This window comes from Sceloporus undulatus, chromosome 2, assembly GCF_019175285.1.
Source record: "Sceloporus undulatus isolate JIND9_A2432 ecotype Alabama chromosome 2, SceUnd_v1.1, whole genome shotgun sequence".
Taxonomy (NCBI): domain Eukaryota; kingdom Metazoa; phylum Chordata; class Lepidosauria; order Squamata; family Phrynosomatidae; genus Sceloporus; species Sceloporus undulatus.
Genome location: NC_056523.1, coordinates 260,627,882 through 260,654,981, shown reverse-complemented (window position 1 = coordinate 260,654,981; position 27,100 = coordinate 260,627,882). Strand labels below are relative to the sequence as shown.

General features: G+C 41.8%; 1 protein-coding gene across 1 annotated transcript in view; it reads left to right on the top strand.

Annotated features, from left to right (window-relative positions):
- Positions 1–1,649: 1,649 nt before the first annotated feature.
- The window catches only part of LMNB1 (lamin B1), a 28,584-nt gene continuing 3,133 nt past the window's right edge, over positions 1,650–27,100 (top strand). Inside the window, exons 1-10 of the mRNA XM_042453724.1 lie at positions 1,650–2,338; positions 16,181–16,337; positions 17,472–17,597; positions 18,481–18,651; positions 19,599–19,724; positions 23,165–23,385; positions 24,204–24,429; positions 25,115–25,219; positions 25,724–25,843; positions 26,320–26,436. Of these exons, the coding sequence (XP_042309658.1) occupies positions 1,971–2,338; positions 16,181–16,337; positions 17,472–17,597; positions 18,481–18,651; positions 19,599–19,724; positions 23,165–23,385; positions 24,204–24,429; positions 25,115–25,219; positions 25,724–25,843; positions 26,320–26,436 (1,737 nt within the window). The 5' untranslated portion in view covers positions 1,650–1,970. The remainder of the gene's footprint in view (positions 2,339–16,180; positions 16,338–17,471; positions 17,598–18,480; positions 18,652–19,598; positions 19,725–23,164; positions 23,386–24,203; positions 24,430–25,114; positions 25,220–25,723; positions 25,844–26,319; positions 26,437–27,100) is intronic.

Below are 27,100 nucleotides of genomic sequence, written 5' to 3'. Positions count from 1 at the left end.
CACCATTCCCTTCTCCTTTTGTGTCCTCTTTTAGATTGTAAGCCTGAGGGCAGGGAACCGTCTATTATCCCCTCTGTTGTAAACCGCTCGGATTCCCAGTGTTTTGGGTATAATAATAATCCTATGATGTATTATTATTAATAGTATTATTATTATTATTATTTATTATTATTATTATCATAAGAGGATACCCGCACATTGCTGATAACTGTCCCACCAAGTGAAGATCAAGAAGACCAAGAGGTGATGAAGAATGTCTCACAGGCAATACTGGAGCAATGCCAAATCAAACATTCAAAGGAAGGAGGAGGAGAGGAAAGGCTGCCCTCCCTTTATGTCTGAGGAGGAAACAAAACTCCAAAGGCCCTGGACTGTACGTTTGACATGTTTTCGAATGAGCGCTGGCACTGGGAGAAGGTGATGGGCCACCAATGCCAACGGTTGGAAATCGGCCATCCAGGAGAATTCTACACTTCAGTGGGATGGCGAAGAAGACACAGCCGGAGGAAGGCTGCCAGACGGAGGGACCACGACTTGCCACCACTTTTGCTCAATCACTTAGACGCCAAGCCTGGACTCCCTGTTGCTCTCCATATTTTCCTCTCCCCCTAATTTCAGAATTCAGAATTAAAAATCCGCTCTGTCCAGCTGTAAAAGAAAGAAACATACTATCACAGGCAAGTTTATTTTGGAGGTGGGTGGGTTTGCCATTGCCATCCTCTGAGGCCGAGAGAGTGTGACTCGCCCAGCGTCACCCAGTGGGTTTACACAGCTGAGAGGGGATTCGAACCCAGGACTTCCAAGAGTCATAGTCCAAAACACAAAACCACTATGCTATCATCGTGTGGGATAGGATATTTGCTCAACCAGGATAATACACTCATCCCTCCATATTTGTGGCTTTGATATTTGTGGGTTTGATTATTCACGGGTTTGATTAATGTGTTCTCTCTGGGAATATCTGGGTCCTCTGACACAACTCTATGAGCAACTTTAACCAACAGTTGCACCGAAAGGCCTAGAGATTCAAAAAGCAATCCTCCATTGGGCCTTTGTAGCTCCTCTGGGGCAGTTCTATGGTGTCTGTGGGGCGTTGACCAGAGTTGCATTAGAGATCCCTAGAGAGGTGTCCTCCTCTCAGGTAGAAACATGGTGTTTTTGCTATACATGCGTTTCCCCCACATTCACAGGGCCTTGTGCCCCTAACCCTAGACAATATGGAGGGACAACAAGTGCAAGTCTAAGGCCAGGGAAGGGAGGGAAAGAAAGAAAGAGCAGCTCTTCAGAGTGGAAAGGCGGCCTTTCTTCCCTCCCCCTCCTCCTTCCTTATAGAGTCTGTCTGAGGGGAGAAAAGTGAGGCGGTGGAAGGAAGGGGAGAAGCAAGCGACCGAGGAGGACGGTTGGGGTGCGTGCACGCGCGCGCGCTCCCGCGGGGAAAGCAGGAGGAGGAGGACGGGGGCTTTCCATTGGCTGACTTTCTTGGAGTCCGCGCGCGCGCGCCTCGACCAGGCTGACAGTTGCAAGCGGCGGGTTTTGAATTTAGCGTCCAAGGCGCCATAAACAGCGAGGCCGAGGGCGTTTCGGCGCCCCATTGGCTGAGGCCGGGTCACGTGGGGGGCGAGGAGGCGGGGCTGGCTTTGAGCGCGCGACGGGCGACGGCGGCGGCCATCTTGGCTGCCCGTTTTGTGTTTCCTTGCGGCGGCCGGGGAGGAGCGTCGGGAGGGCGGCTTGGCGCTGGTTCCAGCACCGAAACACCCGAGAGGCAGCCCCTTCCTTCCCCGCTTCCTCTCTGTCTCTGCTTCGGGCCTTCCTTCCTTCTCAGCGCCTCCTCCGCCTTTCTTTGGCGCCTTTTCTCCCTCTGCCCGCCGCCTCCTCCTCCTCCTCCATTCATTGCTCTCTTCTGCAGCAGCCTCCGCGCCGCTTCCTCTCGGCCGGGCTTCCCTCTCTCTCCCTCCCTTCCTTCCCCGGCCATGGCGGCGGCGGCGTTGTCCTCGACCCCTGCGCAGGGCCACCGGACGCGGGGCAGCGCGGCCAGCACCCCGCTGAGCCCGACGCGGATCTCGCGGCTCCAGGAGAAAGAGGAGCTGCGGGAGCTGAACGACCGCCTGGCGGTCTACATCGACAAGGTGCGGAGCCTGGAGCTGGAGAACAGCGCCCTCCACCTGCAGGTCAGCGAGAGAGAGGAGGTCCGCGGCAGGGAGCTCTCCGGCCTCAAGGCCCTCTACGAGGCCGAGCTGGCCGACGCCCGGCGCGCCCTCGACGACACCGCCAGGGAGAGGGCCCGGCTCCAGATAGAGATCGGCAAGGTCCGCGCCGAGCACGAGCAGCTCCTCGCCAGGTGAGAAGGACCCGGGGGACAGACAGACGCCCCTTTCAGGGAGATCCAGCCCAACCCCCCCTTCTGCCATGCAGGAAGTCCCAATCAAAGCTCCCCGTCCAAAGTCACAGTCTCAGAACTGCATCCAGCCCAACCCCTTTCTGCCATGCAGGAAGTCATAATCAAAGGAGCCCCACCCAGCCCAAGCCCCCTTTCTGACACTCAGGGACTGACAGTCCAAGCACCTCCATCCAGCCCAACCCTCCTCCTTCTGACATGCAGGAAGTCCCTCTCGAAAGAACCCTGGACAGATAGCCATCCAGCCTCTGTTTAAAACTGATGTCAAAAGGTCCCACAAGGACACGCTCTTTCTCTCCTCTTGCTTCCCTTCATCCCACCCCCAGTTTTCAGGCTCAATATTGTGAGCCCTTAGTTAACACTAATGTATTGATATTCAGACTCGATATTGTGAACCCTTGGCCCCAAATGCATCCTCTGCTGGTGCCTTTAAACTGGGTGCTTGAAAGAGGAGTGGGGGCTAATCTGGGTCAGAATGCAGATCCAAAGGAAGTGCATAGACTTTCTCCAGTTTCAAATATGAGGAGAGAGAGTTGTGCCCTTTGGATCTGTATGGATGGGGAAATCGTGTGGATCCTTGCATTCCTGGGGAGAGGTATTTGCAGCTAAGAGGTCACCATTTTCAATGACTGTTTACTGCCCTGTTTTGTAGGAATGCATAAGATGAGAGAGGCTCTGACTTCGTATAGTTCTTTCTCTGACTGTTAGTTGACTTTTGTGCGCTTGATGGTAAAGACACTGTTGCTGAAAGACTGTGGCCACTTTAGGAGTCACAAGCAAGTCCACAGCCTCCTTGTTTTATTTTAGACTTGCATTTTATGTTTGTTGATAATCAGAGATACTCCTCTCTTTCCCTCCCATTCATTTGTTTAATGTAACAGAGAGTACACTATCTTGGCTCCTCCAGCTGCTGCCATGTGCTGTGCCTGATGTGTTTGCTTTTGAATGAATGAAAAGGAAACTGCCCTGCTCTTCCCTCTGGCAGCCTTGCTTCTTCTGGTGATGAGTTTCCGGAGGGCCATTTGAGGAGGAGGAGGAGGAGGAGGAGGAGAAATAGCACACTGTGCGGCTGTGTGACTTCGTGGGCTGGCTGTGTTCTGATCGACTAATGTATCCAGCCTTGCAGTGTGAATACTGGGGGTTATAGTTCCTTTTTGGTTGTATAATTGACAGTTGCAGAGAAATCTGTTGGTTGTACTGCACTTACACAGCATGCCTGGCTTTTTACGTTGGTGTGAAACGTTAGCTGCAGAGTTGAAGTAGAAAGGAGGCACTTTGTTTTCTTTCATTGATTTAACAAAGTTTGTTATATTTTGTGTGTGTGTGTGTGTGTGTGTGTGTGTGTGTGTGTGTGGGCCTTCAGCCCCATGGATTTCATAGTGTTTTCTTAGACAAGCAGTACTGGTTTTGTCAGTTCCTTCCTCTGAAACTTAGCCTACAGCACCTGATATTCCTTAGTGATCTGCCATCCAAGTACAAACCAGGACTGGCCCTGCTTAGCTTCCAAGATGAGACAGGATCTGGTGCCTTTAGAGGATTTAGGCCTTACTCTTAAAAACAATGTTAAATACAGTGTCTGAGAGATCCTTTGTGTTCAACTGTGTGCCCATGCTAGTCATTAATATGTGGGTATTAAGTATGCATAAGACCCGAAACTATGCCAGTTTACATCAGGGCATGTGGCTGTCAAGGTATTGTTTTGTCTGAAGAGGCCTAGAAAAGTAAAATTCGCTACCGTCTGGTCGTACTATTAGGATTCAAGAACTTTCCACGTACTTCAGATTGAACCACGGTAGAAAACTTTATTGATTTAAGTACAAAATAGTTTGAATTCTTCTTAGGTTCAAAATACACTGAAGACCTAATCCAGTTTGAGACCACTTTAACAGCCCTGGGTCAATGCTAGGGAATCCTGGGACCTGTGGTTTTGTGAGACATTTAGCCTTCTCTGTCAAAGCTCTGCTGCCGCAACAAACTATAGTTCCCAGAATTTCATAGCACTTAGCCAGGGCAGTTAAAACAGTCTCAAACTGGATTAATTCTGCAGTGTGTATTGGCTCTATGTATATGTACTACTAATCCTTTAAAAACCATTTTATATTTGTTATTACAAAGCAGTCTGGCAACAGCTTTTGTAACCTAACTTTGTATGTCAAACAATGCTTCATGTACAATTTTTTTTTATTTGTGTGAAAAATAGGTTTTTAAACAAATAGCTTTTACTCTTTTTGAACATGAAGCTTTTAAAAGTTTCCTGTCCTCTGTTTTTAGTTCTCTCTTGCTTACATGGGAGTTTTATGTGAGATGGGAGTTCACACTATTGCGAATGTACTGTACGTTTTTTCACCTCTTGCCTTTAGTTCCTCTGTGTTTTCACTTGGGCACCACATTGAATGGTTACATGAGTAGATCATTCAAAACAAATCTAACCTAGGCTCACTTTATTCTGCCCTGACCAAAGAAGGTTGTATTTCATTGGGTTGACTACTCATGAGATTTATAGAGCTCCTGGATGCCCAAGTGCTTCAGAATTCAGTATCCAGAATTTTTCTCTTTTGATATTTATCTGTCCTTAATGTTTCATATAATTTCAAGGCAAATAAGATAATCAGTCCCTGTTGATCCTTCTTACAGTAGTTCTTTCCAGTTCCCTCATGTAGAGGACATTTCCCAAACTTCATATTGACCAGTGAATTCCATCTAATGTTGGATGTCTTCATAATAATGAACACTTCAGTCATTTCTGAAAACTTAACTTTTATTGCCCCGATCTAGTATAGGGGCAGTGAGTGTGTGATCCTCTAGAAACTGTTGAACTGAAATCCCCACCAGCTTTAGACAGCTGCAGTCCAGCTACCTCTGGAAGGGTACATCTTTATCATCCCTGATCTAGTATAATTATTGCCTTGGAAAACCGCTCAGATATGGAAATGTTTCTTCTGCTTTTTATAGTGAGAACCTGGGACAGTCACCACCCCCACACTTTTCTCCAAAATGGACAATCATGTATCATTTTGTTGCATTCCTCCAGGCCTGTTTTAGACCTCTGGGGGCTCATCCAGTCACATCTAGGTTTTTTGGGGTGTGTGTGTAGAAGGCCTAAAACAGGTAATGTGTTCCCCAGAGGCCTAGTTGCCCCACAATGTGGGCTTATAGCCCATAGTACATGTTGCCCACCCCAGCTTACTGTATATACTCATGTATAAGTCTAGAAATTTAGGTCAAAAAATTGACCCCAAAAACTTGAATCAACTTATCCATAAGTCAATGTAAGTACTGTATCTTAACTCTTATTTAAAAGAAGGAACCATGCCCTGGTGAAAAGCAAGAATATAATCTGTCCTGGAAGCACTGACCCCCTCTACTTTCTCATCCCTCCAGCCTTAAGAGTGAGCACAAAGAGTTATGTCTGCTGGGATTTTATAAGTTCTTTGACATTGTTTTGCTTTGCTTCATCCTTTAGATCCTTTGCTATATGCACCTAAGTTTTACCCTCAGCTTATCCACAGGTCATAGCAAAATCCATACTTTTTGTCCTCAAAACATGCCCTCGTCTTATACATGAAGTCGACTTATAGTTGGTTATATACAGTAGGTCTTTCTCATTTAAATTGAGATTGGCCAATGTCTGTACCTCAAGGGATTCCAGATTTCTTTTCTGGCAGTAATCTGGAGACAGAGGTGTGTTGTGTCAAGAATAAGTAAGCTCTAAACTGGTACCAACTGCCGTTCTGAAAGGGTTTCACAGCTACAGAGCATGAGAATATTTGGTGCATTAGATGCCAAATTTGAGAAACCAAAATCTAAAGAAAATCTAAGTTGAGGTAAAACGTCTTCCAAGTTGACTCTTGCAAATGAAATTGTATGGAAACATTTGACATAACCAGAATAAAACATAATAGACCCCTGCACCTTAAATCTTTGATCAAAGGTTGCAGGGTGATAAGGTGATACTTTCCTTGTGATATTAGTCTGTATGAATATATGCGTAATTTTCCTGGTTACGCTCACACCTTTGAATTGTTAACTGGCTTTTGTACATTTTAAATAAGAGTTCAGATGTTTTTTGCTGACATACTCAAAAGTCTTTTATTAACTTTGCCTTGTGAGCAAGGTTTGTAATGGTATAATTTCAGGTGGGCAGGCATTCAAGGTTGGGAAAACTGCTTCTAAACATTAGTAATAGCCTTAAATAATACCTCTGGGTTTTGTGAGATGAGGTGTGTTAGAATATAAGCATCACTGTTTGGGAGGAAGAATAACTTGACTACCTGCTGCAGTTTAGGGGTTTTGTTAAGGCAAGGATTCATTCTTGCAGAGCCAGGTATGTGTCTCTGATGTTAACGGTTGTGGAATATATTACAGTTGCGCTTGAATATACGCGGAGGGGCGACCTCTGCTATTTGTAATGGCATGTGCACCCAGCGCACATGCACTTGCTATGCGCATGGGGCGCGCTCCATTCAAGCCTATGGGGCTTGAATAAGTGCAAGCCTCCATTTTCGTGAGGGGTCCAGAACAGATCCCCCATGAAAACAGAGGGCCAACTGTAATTCAAAGACATAGCTATGTTAGACTTGATCTGTGTGTAAAGGGATCTTATAGCACCTTTGAGACTGAGGGCCCGAACAGACAGGACAAAATAAAGCTGCTTCGGGTGACTTTGGAGGTATGCTGTTTAAATGATGCATGTGTCCTAAGAGGTCCGAAGCTGCACAGCTTTGGCACAGCTTCTCACCTCTTAAGATGCATGTGTCATTTAAACAGCATACCTCCACAGTGACCTGAAGCAGCTTTATTTTGGCCTGTCTGTTCTGGCCCTGTGAGAAAAAAATTGGTAGCATCAGCTTTTGTTGACTTCAATCAGTTTCATCAGATGAATGGTGTGAAGTGCCTAGGAACAGACCTTTATAGTTATGAAGATCTTTATAGCTATGAATGTTGCTCTTTTAAGTCTCTTTAAATGCATTCTGTGATAACTGAGTTATGAAGGTTTGATAAATGAACAATACGATATGAGTATCTTTTAGTGGGACCATTCCCAAATTACTTCTCAGTCTTGACAAATAAGTAGGAGAAACACCAATGGCCAGGGAAGGAGAAAAAGCAGCAATGCTGGAAGTTCTGTCCTTTTGCATTTGTGAAGAATTTACAGCACATTTCACTGCCTATTACATTTCATCAGCAGAAAAACATTTTGGAATGATCTTGTTGGGAAAATAGCATTTGGTTAAAAATATGATTGCTGAAAGATAAATGGATTAATTGATAAACTGCCTCCAGAACAAAAGTTGTGTTAAGTCTGTACTAGAAATAAGATGAGAAATGCTCTTCTTAAACCTTGCCCTTTGTTTTGTTTCTCTTGTTTTAAACTGATCACTAGTCAAATGACTTTTAAAGAGATAGAGGTTTGGGGTCAATTACCTTAGTATTCTTGCTTGTGATTGTGTGCATCGTAGTTAGTTTCTAACTGCTTTTAAAGGACATGAACTACTATCTATATATGTACCTTCAAGTCACTTTGTCAACTTATGGCTAGCCCATGAATTTCACAGAGGGTGCATCTACACTGTAGAAATAAGGCAGTTTGACACCACTTTAACTTCTGTAGCTCTATCCTATGCAATCCTGGGATTTGTAGTTTTACAAGATTTTTAGCCTTCTCTGTAAAAATGCTGGTGCCTCCAAAACTACAAATACTAGGATTCTGTAGGATGGTGCCATGACACTTAAAGTGGTGACAAACTGCATTATTTCTAGAGTACAGATGCACCCAGGTTTTTCTTAGACAAGGAATAGTCAAAGATGGTTTGACATTGCATTCCTCTGAAATATAGACCACAACACTAGGTATTCCATGGTGGTCCTCCATCTAAGTATTAGCCAGGGCTGACTCATGATCATACAGGATTTGGTGTCTTCAGAGCATTAGGCTGTCCCACTTGCTTAGAACTGTTTCAGTCAAGGAAGATATATGGTATAGTCCTAAGATCTAACACTTCAGAATGCATGTCTATTTTGTGAATGTGGAACCCAGGGAATTCTAATGTTTGCCTTTTTCTGAAGATGCCAGACACATATGCAGGTGAAACTTCAAGAATAAACTATTCTAGAACATGGCCACATAGCCCAAAAAACCCCCACAAATCTTCTAATGTTTGGCTTCAGACAAGAGAAATTGTTCCTCTGCCCTAATATGTAGTGTATTCATTTTGAGTATCCTTAATGCATGTTTGGATTGCGTGCTTTCAAGTCGTATCTGACTTAATGGCAGGCCTTAGGGTTTTCACGTGGTTTTCTTGGCAAGTTTCTTCAGAGGGGGTTTACCATTGCCATCCTCTGAAGCTGAGTAGTTGTGACGTGTCCAAGCTCACCCAGAGGATTTCCATGGCTGAATGGGGATTCAGATCCTGCTCTTCAGAAACATTGTCCAATGCTCAAACCACTACACCATCCTTAGTAGTTACCTCTAAAAGTTTCCTAACACAATACAGTGGTACCTCGGGTTACGAAATTAATTCGTTCCGCGGCTAATTTCGTAACCCGAAAAACCTTCGTAAGCCGAATTGCCATAGGCGCTAATGGAAAAATAGCTCTCTGCTGCCCTCCGGTGGCGGAAAATAGCGCCGAGGTTTTTTCGTAACCCGAAGAAACCTTCGTAAGCCGAAACAATAAATCCCTATGGGATTTTTTCGTAACCCGAAAAATTCGTAACCTGGGTAATTCGTATCCCGGGGTACCACTGTAGATCTACTGTCCTGATCAGTCAGGAGCAGGTCCTTAGCTATCACACTAAGCTTTGGAGATTCTTATCTCTTACGGTCTCTACTGAATAGTGTTGGATTGTCCATGAGCCATGTTTTGGATCTTTTTGTATGAGAATCCCTAATGGATCTTGATTGTGTGCTGCTACAACCTTTCCCGGGGCTAGTGTGCATTTTTAACTTTTCCATGGGTGACATGAATTGTTGGTCCAACAGTTAGTACAGTGCACCCACGTCATATGCTGAAAGCTGCGCTGGGAGAAGGGGTGGTGCGTTGCATCCCATAAGGAATAATGGGGTGTATGGCCGTGGCGTGTGTGCACCACCACATGCATAAGCCCCATTCATTTAAATGGGGCTCGAGCATAGGGGGAATTCCCTTTACACAGGGAAGTCCGGAATGGATTCCCCGCATAAAGGAAGGGCAGACTGTAAAAATGAAGCAGACAGCTCCATGGAAGAGACATATGCATGGTAAATACACAACAGTAAGACAAGCAGGTTTTCCTACTTTTGTAAATGCTTTATTTCTTTCCTTTGTGGTGTGTTACTGCGCTGTGAGTAAGGCTTATTTGCTTTCCACCTTTGCTTTATTCCTTCATCTACTGCATGCTTGTAAATTCAGCTAAACTAGAGAGGGTTGAAGAAATGAGTACAGTACTGTATTGCTATTTCCATTGTAGTGTCTGTTAGGAAACATGGTGTTTAAAGAGTTTTCTTTTGTAAATCCCTTGTCAAATCTGTTCAAGTTTGCCTAAAATCATACAGTCAGTGGTAAGCATGGCAGTTATGCCTTTTGAACATTGTTTTGCAGAAGCAAGCTGTGCATTAGTAAGTGTAGGTATTTATAATCTTTAGCCCTTTTTTTAAAAAAATCCCTACAATGTTTCAATAATTATTCTCCCATACTGTACAGTGGTGCCTCGGGTTACGAAAGTAATTCGTTCCGCGGCCGCTTTCGTAACCCGAAAAGCCTTCGTAAGCCGAAATGCCATAGGCGCTAATGGGGAAAAGCCGCGATTCCGTGTAAAATAGCGCCGAAAAGCACCAAAAGTTTTTTCGTAACCCGAAAAAACATTCGTAACCCGGAACAATTATTTCTTATGGGATTTTTTCGTATCTCGAAAATTTCGTAACCTGGGTATTTCGTATCCCGAGGTACCACTGTATTTTAAACTTTCAGTTAAAACACAAGCTAAATGAAAAATAGTGTACTTAAAAGTAGCACTATATAATGACAATGTGTCTCAAAGTTCTGCTCTGCAGCTATTGTGTGTTGTAACTACAAAAAACCCTTCACAGAAATTGCACAGCTGCAAATATGAAAAACTGCATCTGTTAATTGGTGAGGTTTTAACTTCCACCATAGGATTGCCAGCTGCTAAGACATTTTGCTTACATAGCTATGTAGGCTTTTTAAAAATCATAATCAACCAGCTCCAAGCACATTAAGATTTCTCTTATTCTCAGATAATTCCTCCTTTTCTAGATTAGAACCCATATTTTTTAAAAGAAAAATCCTAGTGAAAATTCATGTTCATTGGCTCTGTTGCTAAGACAGTCACTCGATTGATTCCACAAATGTTATTTGTGGTTCAGCTGGTGCACAGTCCAACTGTTTAGAATAAGTAAAGTTGCAACAGCTGTCCTGAGTCTCATACTACTATGGTAGATTTCAGTTGAGGACCTTGTTTGATGAGTTAATATGGTTGGAAGGAATATTTTTCCTTTAATTGCGGTGCAGTTATATCAGCAAATTCATGAATCTCTTGTGCTTATAGCCTGTTTTATATTGGCAGAAAGCTTATTTTCAGCCAGTACATTTGAATCTTTTCTGGTTTTGAACTGAATTTCTACCTGAGTTATATGATTAGATACAGTTCTTCTCTTTATTTTATTTATTAATAATTCTTTGATTCACCATACAGCTAGTTAATCTGCATAAAATCTTATGTGACGTGCCATATGAAGTGTAGAATTATAACAAGGTGCTCTGACAACTTTCATCTTAAGTACTGACTAAAAACCTGTCATATTTTTCATCTTCATTAGACCTTTCCTGTTACCATAATGAGGCTGGGGTTGGTCATGAGAGAGCATCACATGTATCCCTGTTTCACCTTTATAATGTCTGAAGAGAGTTATAGTAGCTGGCAAAGTGTAACCTGTGACAATCATGGCTAATTAGCTATTTGAATTAGGGCACAGAGACTTATCTTAGTGTTCCTCCAGAAGACTATTTGGTGGGTAAGTGGAGATGATGAAACCATTCAGCATCAGAGGAGCGCTGTAAAGCTGTGCACCGTGTGGTGCAGTACCCAGGGGCGGAGCCTTGGCATGCATCATATGGATGCTACACCCTGACTCCACCCCAACCCAGCCATTAAGGCTGGTCTGCACTGGGCCTTAATTTCTGATAATGGGGCCTGGCTTGCATTGCAGTGAACAATCAGCTGCCTGCTAGCTCAAAATTACATTATTATTATTATTATTATTATTATTATTATTATTAACCTTTATTTATAAAGCGCTGTGAATTTACATAGATCATATAGTGTGGTTCCCAGCCCCACAAGCCTTTGTGCTTGCCCTTCTTTTCCTTATCCATTGATACACTGAAACTGTAGTTTGAACATTCCTGATGACCTAGAATTGTAAATTGGCATCAAAACCTGATTTACAGCTAGCTTATGCTAGAGAAAATTCAAGTCACAGTTTCTCAGTTGGATATCATAGCTGAGTATGTTTTCACAAATGGATAAGTCCTCTGTAGAGCTGATTCTACAAATACAAGTAGGAGCACTTGAGCTCCTTTCCCAGTTCAAACTATTGGCCAAAGGCAGACTTTCACCCCTTTTTTTCACCCAGAAATTGACAACACACTAAAATAGGATTGCTTACTTATAATAGGTGACTGGAACACTATAGTAGGAAGCAAAAAGGAATAAAAAACTGTAGGAAGATTCAGACTAGGAACAAGAAATGAAACAGGAGAGCGACCAAATAGAATTTTGTGAGGCCAACAATCTATTCATTGCAAATAACTTCATACAACCAGAGAAGAGACTATACAGTGTGCCCACGTCATACATGGGTGCATTATACACTGCTTTCAGCATATGCTGAAAGCAGCGCTGCTTCTTCCGGTGCCATGGCATGTGTGTGCTGCCGTGAGCACAAACCCCATTACTTGTAATGGAGCTCGAGCATATGTGCTTTTTGTTTTACGCGGGGGTCCAGAACAGATCCCCCGCATAAAGCAAGGATGCACTCTGTGTGTGTGTGTGTGTGACTTCACCAGCTGGTCAGTGCAAAAATTAGACTACATAATTGGAAGTGGAAGCTGGAGAAGCTCTATTCTTGCGGCCAAAACTAAGCAAGATGCTGACTGCAGTACACATCTTGGAACTATGAGGCTGTGCAGACCGCCCCAAGAGGCAGCCTGTAGCCGCCTCCAGCTGCGCCAGATCAGGGCTGTGGTAACCGCACATCGCAACCCTGATCTGGCCTTACCAGGGCGCACTAGCCATGGCGCCATGGCTTTAAGGCACTCCTTTGGCAGTGCATTGTGTGAACACAGTGCCAGAGGAGCCCTGTAATGTCACACTATGGCATGGTGCGCGGCTTCAGGCCACCATGGGGCAGAGATGGGGTGTGCATTGTATGGACGCCACACCCCGATTCCACCCCCTGGCCAGCCTTAATGGCCTGTCTGTACAGTCCTATGTGAATCATAGTTTAAAGTTGAAGAACACAAAATTGGTCATCATAGGTGGGTTACAGACCTCCGAAAAGCGGTGCTCTGCCGCCGCTGCCAATTGCTGCGTCCGGGAACCGCAGCAGCCAAACCGCGCGATTCCCAGATGCAGCAAAGAAGAAGCGCCAAAATGGCACTTCTTCTTGCGCCCCGGATGGGACACCGCAAGGCGCTACTCGCGCACTTGCGGTGTCACATCTGGGGCACAGCGTGCGGACACTATGTGTCCGATACGTCAAAATGGTGGCGCCCGTGTGTATAGAGCGCCGCTATTATTACGCCCCCGTCACATGCTAGGGGTGAGGCCGGTATGGACGCTAGGTCCTCGACCAACCCCTAGCACGTGATGGGGGCGCCACAAAGGCCCGTTTGTAAAGGGCCATACTGAAATACAATCTGATGAACATATCAACAGAATTTACAATATGAGAAATATTTATTTTACTAAGCATAATTGACCAGGAAGCAGAAGGACTACAGAAGCCAGGGACATAATCATGGAAGAATGCAGGAAGATACTATCTGTGGCCAAAAAGAAAGAGAAGAAACAATGGGTAACAGAAGAAATCTTTTCATTAGTAAAGCCAAGAAGCAAAAGAAAAGGGAGCTAGGAACAGAACCAAAACCATGAGCACAGCTGTTCATTGACAGCTAATGTGCAAGGATAAAGACAACTACACTTGTCCCTCCATATTTGCTATGGTTAGGGGCACAAGAACCCTGTGGATATGGAAAAACGCAAATAACAAAAACACAAAGTTTTTACCTTAGAAGACACCTCTCTAGGTCCTCCAGCACAACTCTGTGGTCAACGTCTGACAGACACTGACCATAGAACTGCACTGGAGGAGCTACAAATGACCAGTAGAGTATTCTCTCTAGGAATATATAGGTCTCTCCGTGCAACTTTTAGTTAAAGTTGATCATAGAGTTGCACTTGAGGAGGATCTAGGTATTCCTAGAGAGGACATATTAATCAAATCTCTGAATAATCAAAGCCGCAAATATGGAGGGATAATTGTATTATAACAATTAATATAGAGAAGTAGAAGACAACAACAAAAAAGATGGAACGAGCGACTTCTTCCACAAGATCTGGGAGCTCAAAAGGAAATTGAAACCAAGGGTGGGGATGCTCAATGATCAAAATAGGAACATACAGTCCTCCCTTCGTTCTCGCAGTTTTCGAATCCATGTCCCTTGCTTATGTGTGAAGAACTGAGAACAAATAAATGGGGCATGTGCCCGTGCCTATATGAGGCTTGAATATAGGCAAAACTCAGTTTTCACGAGGGGTCCGGAATGGATCCCCTGTGAAAAAGGAGGGGCGAGTGTACTACACATTCAAGACAAAATAAAAAGACAATGGGAAGAATACACACAGGAGCAAAATAAAAGAGCTTTAAAAATGATTGACATGTGGAATGAATAATCATATGAAGATGAACCCTAGATTTTAGGAAGAGAAGTAGAAGCTGCATTCAAAGAAATTGGGAAGAATAAATCACCAGGAACAGACAGTATTCCAAATGAACTGCTACAATCCATACAGACAGAATCAACTCTAGTGTTAACTAAAATATGCCAACAAATATGGAAAACTAAACAGTGGCCACCAGATTGGAAACGATCAATATACATCCCCATCCACAAAAAAGGACATGAAATACTGCAGCAATGTTCATAGCAAGGATGCTACTTTTCCATCTCATCCCATCCCCAGCACCTTCAAATGACCGATACAGATTCTATAGTAATGAATTTATGGCAATAAAAATGTTTGAAACTGCTGAATATTTTGCATTTGAAACTCTATGCTTGCCAAAAGCTCTTCAGCACTTTATTTTTTCTTCTATAAAACAGAAGCTGTACTTAATCATAGCATCTCTGTGATCTTAATTATAACTTCTGTTCTGTTTGGACAGAGAATTTTCATGTTACATAAACTAGTTCATATGAAAGTGTTACTCATAGGCTTATACACTGATAAAATCATGCAAGATGGTCATTTTTAAAAAATTAACCACAGTCATCCCTCCTCATTAGCGTGTAAAGCATTCATGTATATGAGTATTCACAGATTACTGTATTGCTGCCACTGCTGGCCTGTACACAACTAAAAAAAGTTCTCTCTAGGCCTTAACAGGTCCTCCACCATGATTCTGTGGTCACCAACTAGCGGAATTTGACCATAGAATTGTATTGGAGACCTAGAAATGCCCAGACAAGTGTGCTGACAGTAAAAAAAAGTTCTTATATTCACAGTTCCTCCACTGTTGTGGGGATCCTGCACTCCTAACACCTGCATATACTATAGGGGGCCCTTCTCTTATGCTCCAGGACCCCCCTCCCCACATAAAGGAAAAACGCGTATGCTTGAACTCTATTAGAAATAATGGGGCTCATTCTCGTGACACCGGTGCTTGCCCAATTACTTCTTCCGGGGCACAGCAGGGTTTTTTATGGCGCGGCTTCCTTCCATGTAAGGTGTGCCTACATATGACATAGGTACACTGTATAATAAAATTAGAATTAAGTGTTTGTTCTATTTTTAAATTACAGCGTCCCTGTGTCATTTGCGGATGCACCATACGTGGCTTTCAGCGCACAATGAAGAGTCAGTGGTGCGTGTGCCCATGGCGTACCGCATGCTCGAGCCCCATTAGTTTCAATGAGGCTCAAGCAAACACAGAACTTGCCTTATACGGCGGGGTCCAGAACGGATCCCAGCGCGAGGCAAGGGCGAACTGTAGTATAAAATAATAGTGAAAAAAGAGTTTTCTTGAATAATAAATGCTAAATAAATTACTTCAGAAGTTACAAGTTGAAGTCTTTCGGCAGCTATCTAACTCTAAACTTGTGGAATCTAAATATCCATGTACAGGTATTTCAGCCTTTTGTCATTAAGCAAGGAAAAATATTTTGTGTCTTTTCCACTGTATTTGATGCATCTTATTCAACTGAATGGGACCAAGAACAAATCAAGTCTGAATACTCAGTAGAAGCCAAGATGACTAAATTGAGGTTTTTGTACTTTGGACATATCATGAGGATAAGTGAAAGGCACTAGGAATGGAGGCAGACCTGACTACAAGTGGATTGATTCAGTCAAGGAAAACACTACCCTGAGTTTATAAGACCTGAGCAGGGCATTTGATAATTGGTTTGAATATCTTTCATTCATAGGGGTCATCATAAATTGGAGTCAGCTTGATAGCAAATAACAGTAACAGACTGAATGTAAATTCTCTGGTTTGATTTTAGTTATGGAAAAAAAGAATCTGATCTTAATGGAGCCGTGGCTAAGCTTCGAGAGTTTGAAGCAGCTCTGAATACTAAAGAAGCAGCACTTGCCACAGCCCTTGGTGATAAGAAGAGTCTAGAGGGAGAGCTTGAGGATTTGAAAGATCAGATTGGTCAGGTAAGACTTAATCAGTTTTTACTAACACACAGTTCTCTTTTGTCATATTTTGTTGCAGATTGTATTATCTTTGTTTAGGAACAAGGCAGTAAACTACCGTTACTGGAACTCTTGTAATTAAATCCAAACCATTTGATATATCTTACAGTCCTGCATAATGGTCTCCTTCACACGAGGCAGTTATGATTGATGCTGCTGCTGGGTTTGAAGCTCATGTAGTTCCCTCCTATTCTAGCTGCAAGGAAAAGATGAGAAAATGTTGTTTCTGACCACTGTTTTGGTTTGCAACTGCACCATAAACTGTAGTTGAACTTAACTGTGATTATGAATTAGGGATAATTAACACTTAGCCTTATTTTTAAATACCACTGGTCAGTCTAAAGTAGAAATGAAGGCTTCTGAGCTTACAACTCCCAACTGCTTCAGGGTGATGGAGTAACAGAGTGCAAGTCCCATCAGAGATTCCTCTGTCTTCAATTAGCAACTATAGTACAGGTCCACAAGCTATAAGCTGCAAGTGTATAATACATTTCTAGAAAAGACAGGAACAGTTGTCAGTGAGCACAGATAGGGGGGAAATGTCAGTGCCTCACATCAAGCACGCACTGGAATTTCCATGTTGCAACCACTGGAACAAAATCTCACAGCCCAAATGTCTTCCAAAGGTGGAGGTGGACTGAGGCTGGAGGACAGTATGGGGGCTGGCATAATTTGGGATAGTCACACTTCAATGATTCAGAAGTGCAAGATCAGTAGGAGTTTGTACACGAAGCTTTGAAAGTGGGCTGTTCTGTAAATCTTGTAAGTGTAACATTGCTACTGTATATAAAACTAAATTATTCTTTTGTTTATATGAAACAATTGTCCTTTTTAAATCACCTTAGAAGAAATTTTCCTTGAAAGATAGTATGTATGTACTTTAAATAAACATTGTCATAACCAAACAAGATTGATGTATTTGGAGAAACTATACAGTATAAATCACTGATTAAGAAAGACTGAATTTACTTCAAACCATTAGGTGAACCCTTATGTTCTACATTTGGCCAGTTCTGTGAGTACTTTGTCAGGTATTGCTTTATTTTATTTGTCAGTTGTTTGCTTAGTAATATGCCTTTAAAATTTCTTTTTAAGCTTGAAGCTGCTTTAGCAGCTGCTAAGAAACAACTGGTTGATGAAACATTACTGAAGGTGGATCTTGAAAATCGCTGTCAAAGTTTGATTGAAGATTTGGAGTTTCGAAAAAATATGTATGAAGAGGTAATACTGTCCGATGCTAAAGTAGGGATTGGGAGAATGTGACCTGCATGACACATATAACAGCAGCAGCTTGTTTTTGAGGGCCCAAGGCCTCCCAGGAATCCCCAAAAATATTCAGAAAAAAAATCAAAAGATTTTTTCTGAAATGCCTCTTTAGACCACACAACGAGCCATATTTTTGCCCTCTGTTCATCTCTTGAGAGCCAGTGTGGTGTGAGCATTTGACTGTTACTCTGGAGGGCCGAGTTTGAATCCCTACTTGACCATGAAAAGCCACTCTCAGTCTCAGAGGAAGGTTAAGGAAAGCCACCTCTGAACAAATCTTGCCAAGAGAACCCTGTGATAGGTTCACCTTAGGGCCATGTAAGTTGGAAGCAACTTGAATGCACAGTTCAGTTGTTGGCCCAAGAGAAGTCTGTACATAAATTAAAACCCTGTAATGAACTTGAAACAGACTTTTGTTGACTGACTTTTTCAGAAAAAGTTCTCTGCTAGGCTTAAAACAGCCTGAGGGAGTAGAAGTGGGGAAAATGCGGCTCACCACTTCTGTGGGCATGAGGGGGCATTTCCCCCCTAAGACTACTTTTTTGATACAAAAAAATGTAAAAAAAAAAAAAAATAGGTGTGGCAGGTTGTGTGGCTCTCCAGTGCCCTCTGGATTGTCAGAGCAACCCCCCAGTCATTTACTGTTGACCACCCTAGCTCTAAACTATTATCTTGGAGGAAGTTTTATAGTAGCCTGAAAGGAAATTTTTGTGACATTCCCTTGAAATAGTTTCCAAACATGTGCTCAGGATGCTCCAAGAGGGGGGTTGTCTTACTAAGAAATTTTTCCCATAGCAGCACTTCTAACCAAAATGTAATTTTCTATGTTCATTCTTAGGAAATCAATGAAACAAGAAGAAAGCATGAAACACGTCTTGTTGAGGTGGATTCTGGGCGGCAAATAGAATATGAACACAAACTGGCCCAAGCACTTCAGGAAATGAGAGAGCAGCATGATGCACAAGTGAAATTGTATAAGGAGGAGCTTGAAGAGACTTACCATGCCAAAGTATTGATAACTTGCTCTTGAATATCTTCACATTCTAATAACTTTGTTGAAAAGCTTTGCAGTACAATTATGTCTGGATGCAAACTTTAATTTAGATTTTAGTCCAGCTAGCTTTTGGGTAGGTAGTCATGGGTTCAAAAACAATGTTCCAAATAATAATAATTCTTTTAAAGTATATCCAGCTGATACAGCCTGATCTATCAATGTTCAATGTGCAGTCTTTTTATTTGGGTAATAGAAAAATGGAAAATAAATAGTATTAAAAGAGTGCACTTATTAAATGTACCCATATTGGATACATTCAGAGGCAACAAGCATACTGATGTATACTGGCTGACCATTCCTGCCACGACAGTCAGATCAATATTCCACAGGCCTCCTGTCAGTGGTATTTATTTATTTATTTATAGTATTTATGCCCCGCCCTTCAGCCCTGAAGGCTATCAGAGCAGCTATGTATATTGGTATGTATATTGCAGCATCAACCTGACAGATTCACTTTTCTGGTGAAAAATAAACCAAAGTTGACATCAGAGATTGTGATAAACAAGTGATAGAATGAAGTTGTGGCTTGTCGGGCTGCTTTTGTAGCTGTAGTAATCAGGCAGTTTCAGCAGCCAATTGCCTCATTATGTGACAAGGCAGAATACTTCTTAAAATCTTCCTTGTTGCTTCCAAACGCAGTCATTGAGTAGATAATTTCTTAAGAAACTTGCAGTCAGACTAAGGGAGTTATTGGAAATTAAAGAATTGCATATTTTCTGTGGTTGAAGGGTTGTCTCCCAGGAAATATTACACATGTTCTTAGCTGTCAGAAAAGCTTGTTTGACAGATTTCCTGTGTTGCATAAATTCTGTGCTTTACTTAATGTTTTAGATTTTTTGGGTACAAGTGCTTATTTATTTGAGAGACCAAGTGTGAGTATGTTCTGCTTTCCTTTTTTTCAGCTTGAGAATGCAAGGCTCTCCTCTGAAATGAGTAGTTCTGCAGCCAACACAGTAAGAGAGGAATTAATGGAAAGTCGCATGCGCATTGACAGCCTCTCTTCCCAACTTGCTAATTTGCAGAAAGAGGTAAGTGAAATATACTGATCTTGTTATTTTGTTAAAAGATAAGTACTTCTGAGAACTTTATGTATTGCACAAGAAACATCCCAAAATGCTCCAGGTGTTTTTGGCTGGGTAGTGTGTCTTGTCTGTTGAAGAAAGAGTAAGCACTGGCTAGACTAGCTATATGGTAGGAAGGAGGAACACTTCAACCAATGCCTAGTTTGAACGGCTTTGCAAGGCAAGAGATAATTGTGCCCATCTTTTAATGTGTCAGTGTGTGGTGTTTCTGTGCCTTCTCTCTAGCTGCATGTTCCTTGTGCTGTCACTTTGAAAGTAGGCAGAGAAGATGAGGGGGAAGGGATGTCTACAGAGCCCAGCTAAGCCAGTGAGTGAACTGTCAAGTTCTACTAAGCCCTCATTTCCAAGTTCCTAGAATGTAAAATAGAATATTTGCTTTCAGAAAAATTGCAGTAGGGTTCTGCTTCAGTAACCTGATCCCTTACATTTAAAAGAAATGGCACGTTCGTTCCCCCCCCCCCACACACACACAGACCTTGTATAAGCTCAGAACACAGAAATGTATGCAATATGATTCTGCTTGTTTAAGAATTTTTACTAGGAGTGGGACACTATCCTTTCTCTAAATTTCGTACATACATTGAGAGTTACCCATGAAACTTGAAATCAAGTTACTTGATTTCAGTAAGGCCTTTGACAAGGTTCCTTATGACATTCTTGCAAACAAGCTTATAAAATCTGGGCTAGACAAGGTAACTGTTATATGGATTTGTAATCGATTGACCGTCTGAAACCAAAGGGTGCTCAATAATGACTCCTTTTCATCCTGCAGAAAAGTGACCATTGGGGTGTTCCGAGTGCTGTTCAACATCTTTATTAATAATTTGGATGACAGTATTGGGAGCATAGTTATCAAATCTGCAGATGACACCAAATTAGGAGGAGTAGCTAATGTCCCAGAGGACAGGATCAAAATTCAAAATGACCTGAATAGACAAGCAAAGTGCCATGTCCCCCTGGCTTTCCAGTAACAAACTCCAGCAAACTCTGAGTGCCACCTCTGGCACGCATGGTCTAGAAACCATTTGCTATGAGGAATGACTTAGGAAGCTGGGGATGTTTAGCTTGAAGAAGAGAAGGTTAAGAGGTGATATGAGATAGCCCTGTTTAAATATTTGAAGGGATGTCATATTGAGGAAGGAACAAGCTTATTTTCTGCTGCTCCAGAGAAACAGGACCCATAACAATGGATGCAAGCTACAGGAAAAGAGATTCCGCCTCAACATTAGGAGGAACTTTCTGACTGTAAGGGCTGTTTGATAGTGCAACACACTCCCTTGGAGAGTGGTGGAGTCTCCCTTCTTGGAAGTCTTTAAACAGAGGCTGGATAGCCATCTGTCGGATATGCTTTGACTGAGAGTTCCTGCATGGCAGGGGGTAGGACTGGATGGCCCTTGTAGTCTCTTCCAACTCTTCTGAATCTATGATTCTAAGAAAGCTCCCGGTTTTTTGTTTTGTTTTTTTGTGGGTTACTTTTTCTGCCTTTGTGTACACTAATACATACATACATACATACTTTATTGCTTTTGGCCAATGGCCATTGCAAAATCAAGGTAATAATACAATACACATAAAATTTCCGTAAAAACAGTATACAACAAATTGTATCAAATAGCAAACATTTAGCATTAACAATTGTGGACAACTTAGATAACATGAATATGTTAAAATCCACAGTTGGACCCTTTTAGATCAAATTATCCTCATTACAGGGGACAGCAATCTCTGCTATGTATTTCTTCCTAGTCTTTTTAGCAGCAAGAGCAAACAACACTACACGCCAGGTCACATATTTATCTGTGTCCATAAGGAGGTAGAGTACTTTTTCTTGAGAGTTTGAAAAGATTTTATTATTGATTAAGGGTAAAATAAAACGTTCCCTAGGCTCTTTATACAAAGGGCAACAGGTTAAATAATGTACCAAATCCTCTAAATATGGGCAGCCAACAATACTGCCCATGTTTGTGCCCATCTTTCATAACCTTTTTAAGCCTTCCATCTCTTTCAGCTGAATCAAACACGTTAAGTCTCAGTTCTGTGAAGGCTCTATGCTACTGGGCAAAAATAAGACTGTCAAAATAATCCGGATGATCACAAAATTGTCTGAGGCTATAATATAAAGGGGCACATGGAGATTCATGGATGTGAGGGCGATCTGGCTGCGACATCTGTCACCCCATTGATCACCAGGGTTGATTTGGCTGATCTGGCAGGTATCCCCTTCCTAACTGCTCCATGTGTGTCCCTCCCGAAGCTGCATGCTCAGTGGAAGAGGACGACCATCCCAGATAGAAGGAATGTACCGTTCTTCAGTCAAGGGTATACGATAGCTGCGCTCCCCTGCTAGATCCTCCACTAATACATAATTGACTGATATAAAAATGAGTATACAAGGTTGTATTCATGAAGATGATTGTAGAGGTTACATTTATAGTATTCTTTTAGCATATTTGTGCATTCCTATGTTAAGTATAGACCAGGCCATTTGAGTATGCTCAAGTGAGTTACATTTGCTGTTTTCATTTCTAGTTGGAAGTATAAGTAATTTCTCCAACTTTACAGTGATGTTACTGATAATAGAATGAATAGTCCTCTGATTAATATTACTGTTATATTTTTATATGAGCATGCTGTAATTTTTCAGAAGTATAGTATTAGACACAATTCACTTCCCCAAAGTTATCAATATTCGTTGTTACTTAAAAATGTGTAAATCTACAGTGCTATATAAAATATAATAATAATAATAATTAATAATGGGGTGTTTTTTTTCTTGTTATGGTTACCAAGATGTGCATGAAAGTGTGAAGGCATTAGCTGCTCGTATTTCAGGAGTGACTGAACAGGATTTCCTGTGTTCAGGGTCAGGCTTCAGGACCCTTTCCTTAAACTAGAAAAAACCAAAGTTTTTGTGCATTACAGATTATTTTCTCAAAATTTCCTTTATTTTCATAACTATAGTGGTGGCAGTACCAACATGTCAGCTCATAGTACAGAATACATAGCAGAACACATTTTAATTAATTGAATTTAAAGTTTCCCCCTGTATTTAACTCTGCCTTCGTCTTAGGAAAGCCTATCATTAAATGAGAAAATACCTGAAATCTTGAATAGTATGAATTATATCTCTTTTCCTGTAATGAGCTGGTTTGGTAATACTTCAGTGACTTGCTTGATTTAATCTTGCACAAGATAGGAAATGCATCATCTCTGTGTTCTCCTTGCTTCATGACTGTAGTGAGAAGCTTTGCCACTTTTAATATTTAGAAATACAAAAATAGGCATTTAGAACTAAAAACGAGATGTATCCCTTGCTTGGCATTTTGTATTTATGACCCTTTTTGAGTATTGGGTTTCAGAAGTTGTTTTCTTTCTTTTATTTAAAGTCTCGAGGATGGCTTGAGAGGATGCAAGAACTGGAGGAAATCTTGGCTAAAGAAAGAGATAACTTTCGCAGGACTCTTTCTGACAAAGAGAGGGAGATGGCAGAAATAAGGGATCAGATGCAACAGCAGTTAAATGATTATGAACAACTGCTAGATGTAAAATTGGCTTTGGATATGGAAATCAATGCATACAGGAAGCTCTTAGAGGGTGAAGAAGAAAGGTAAGAGCTAGTTTTTATTGTTTGAGGAAGTTGCAAATTAAGCTAAAGATCATGTAGGCAGAACTACCTGGTCAACTCAATTCAAGTTGACACAGCCACATTGAATGAAGAGCAAAATGAATCTAGATTGCATGTGGGTACCCAGATGTTTTGACAACTGGAGATTGAAGATGGAAAGAACTCCGTTCCCAAGTTTGTGTCCCATAGTGGTTAATGTTTCCTTATGAAGTGGGACTCAGATTACAGTGAAGGTGCTGCTTTTAAAATAGAGTAAAGCTCCGCTAGTGGGTGAGAAGCCTGCCCTCCTCCCCAAAGGCTTGACATACAGGAACTACATCATCCCCCTGTCCTGATGTTCTCAATGGTGGACTGAACAAGTTTTTGATCTTGTGAATCCAAAGCCACTTTATTTCCCCAGGCTGTTGTAGTCAATTTGCACCGCCACCCCAACCCCGCACATCCATCAGAACAGGACAGGCTGCCACCAGTCTGCCTGGGCTAACATGAGTTGGCAGTCTTATGATGCAACTGGAGATCTTCTCTGTTTCTCCCCAGTCCCACTTAGACTCTGCCTGTGTTGTATCTTGGTCAGACGTCCTGCATGCTTCTCTCCACCACAAAAAACAATTTGCTAATAAATGACAAACCCCTCTCTCAAGGCTAGCTTTGGGTCTTGAAAGCTCTTAGTCTCTATGGAATGTACTCATTTGAAGTCCAGTGCTGGAGACAAAACTGAATACTGGTTCACTCTACTTAGGAGAAAATAGGGGAGAGATAGAAGTGTTTGTGGTGTTCATGGATTTTCTCATCTTATTCAGGTTGAAACTGACTCCCAGCCCATCTTCTCGTGTAACAGTCTCTCGGGCATCATCGAGCCGCAGTGTGCGTACCACCAGGGGGAAAAGGAAGAGAGTTGATGTTGAAGAATCAGAGGCCAGTAGTAGCGTTAGCATCTCTCATTCTGCTTCTGCTACTGGAAATATCTGCATTGAGGAGATTGATGTAGATGGGAAGTTCATTCGTTTGAAGAATACTTCAGATCAGGTACACTTCCCTTCAAAATAAAGCAGTGGTAGCTTACTTCAATTTTGGAGTTTATAAACATACAGATTATATTCTTTTGTGTGCCTGCAGTAGGAAACATAGAGTACAATACAGTAAAAATGTTCCTGGATCACATATTTTATTAATAAAATAGATTTGTTTAATGCAGTTGATTTGTAAATTTTGTAAATAATTTCGTGGTCTGATGTGACACAACTAGAGCAGCATGTACTACATCAAGGGAAGAACTGTTTTAGTCCAAGAGCTGATTTCTGTTTCAGAGAAATTCTCAGGGTCTGAATTCCAGTGATTGGTGAGTCAAAGGGAAGAGAGTAGGAGCAAAATTACCATCATATATTAATGCTCACACTGCCAGTAGGTAAGCCATGAACCAGTAATTAATAGGCATTGTATCCTTTTTGAATGGGTAGGACCAACTACAATACAAGACTTGGAAAATCATCAGATGACATGATGGCGGAAGATCCCTTAGCTGTTTGGGAAATCCTAGAGAACTGGATTCATCTCTAGGGACAGAAGTTCCCCACCTCTGAACTTTACATAGTAATACATTAACAAGAAGCGCAAAGAGTACATAATAGTTTACTGTTTCAGCATTTTGAATAACATAATATACAGGAAAATAGCGGCTTAATATGAAAACATTACCTCTGCTTTTGTTTAGGATCAACCAATGGGAGGTTGGGAGATGATCAGAAAAATTGGAGACACTTCTGTCACTTATAAGTATACCTCACGATATGTGTTGAAAGCAGGCCAGACTGTTACAGTAAGTGAAAATTCATTTGTTGACTATAATCCTGATTGTAGTTCAGTAGTTTCCCACACTTTCCATGCTATGAGTTTTTAATTTCATTTACAGAATTACAGTGATTTGTTAAAAAGGTATAAATGTATAGTTCCAATACACAAGTATCTTTCTGTAAATGCATGTTCCCCAACTGTGTCTGCTGTGATGAGAATATGGTGGCAGAGAAGAATCTAAATTGAAAGAACATTGGAGATGAGTGTGTGTGTGTGTGTGTATTAAATTCTCTACTATCTCCTGATCTCTCCCATTAGATGTCCATTTGGGCTATTTCTCCTTTTGCTACCGCTGTCTAGTATTCCTTTTCGTTATGGATCAGCACCTTTCAATCAAACATTCCAAAATTGTGTTTGCACTCTAATTTTGTCCTTTTATATGTAGTCACTAGTAGAAATAAAAATTGTATAGATCTTTCCAGAAAATGTACTTGCATGCTATTGTTATTTTTCTTCCTCCCCATCCCAGATATGGGCTGCTAATGCTGGAGTAGTGGCCAGTCCTCCTTCTGACCTCATCTGGAAGAACCAAAACTCTTGGGGTACTGGCAAAGATGTAAAAGTTGTCTTGAAAAACTCTCAGGGAGAGGTAATGTAGAAAAAATGACTCAACTATATTTAAAACAATATAATTTGTTTTCATAAATACTGTCTGAATTAAATGTATAATTCCACTTGAAGAAATAGTGTGCTAGTCAGGTCTTAAATGGACAACAGAGGTATAAGTTTTCAACAGGCCTAAAATTTTCTTAGGGGCTGTACATACAGCCCCTAAGGGGCAGCATGCAGCTGTCCCTTCTTCAGCCGGATTGGGGCTGTGGTAACCTCAAGCCGTGGCCCCGATTTGGCCTTCCGAGTACGCAAAAAGAAGATGCAAAAAGAAGCTCCTTTTTGTGCCCTCTGGTGCACTGTCTGGAGCGGTGTGTGGCATCAGTGCTCCCTGGAGGCGGGATTGGGCGTGCACCGTGAAAACACTTTTTGGCCAGGCCTTTTGGGCCAGTCTGGATAGTTCTTTACTTTAGAATTGGAAGCATTTGGTAACTGAATATCTGTGTCTATTAACAGGAGGTTGCTCAGAGAAGCACAGTCTTCAAAACAACTTTACTTGAAGTTGAGGAAGCAGACGAAGCAGAGGAAGAAGCAGCTGAAGCTGTGGAAGAGGAAGATCTATTCCACCAGCAGGTACCTTAACTCTTGAATGATAATCTTCAACATACTAGTTTGCTGTTTAATAGATAATAGAAATACCAAGATAAATCAATATAGATATATGGGTGTATGGCACAAGTTATTGATGGCTCTGTTGCTGGCTATATTTGGGTATGTTGGGTAACTTGATTTCCTATCCACAAACTTTGCTGTGGACACGGAATTTTTATTTCCTACAGTACATTAGATTCTCGTTCAAATTAGAAAATACTCCAGATGAAGTGACCCAGTGCATATTACTGAGTTAAGTTACTTTCTAAGTGTGTGTGTATATGTGTGTGCACTAGTGCATTATGTGCACACATACATACCTCTAAATGTGGGAAGTAAGGGCCTGAACAGGCAGGCCAAAATAAAGCTGCTTCGGGTCACTTTGGAGGTATGCTGTTTAAATGACACACGCATCTTAAGAGTACAGAAGCTGTGCCAAAGCTACGCTCTAGTCCTTAGGACTGGAGCATGGCTTTGGCGTGGCTTCCAGCCTCTTAGGATCATTTAAACAGTATACCTCCAAAGTGACCCGAAGTAGCTTTATTTTGGCCTGTCTGTTCAGGCCCTAAGTAAGAGGGATTTCTGCATGGAAGATCTTATTATTATTATTATTATTATTATTATTATTATTATTATTATTATTATT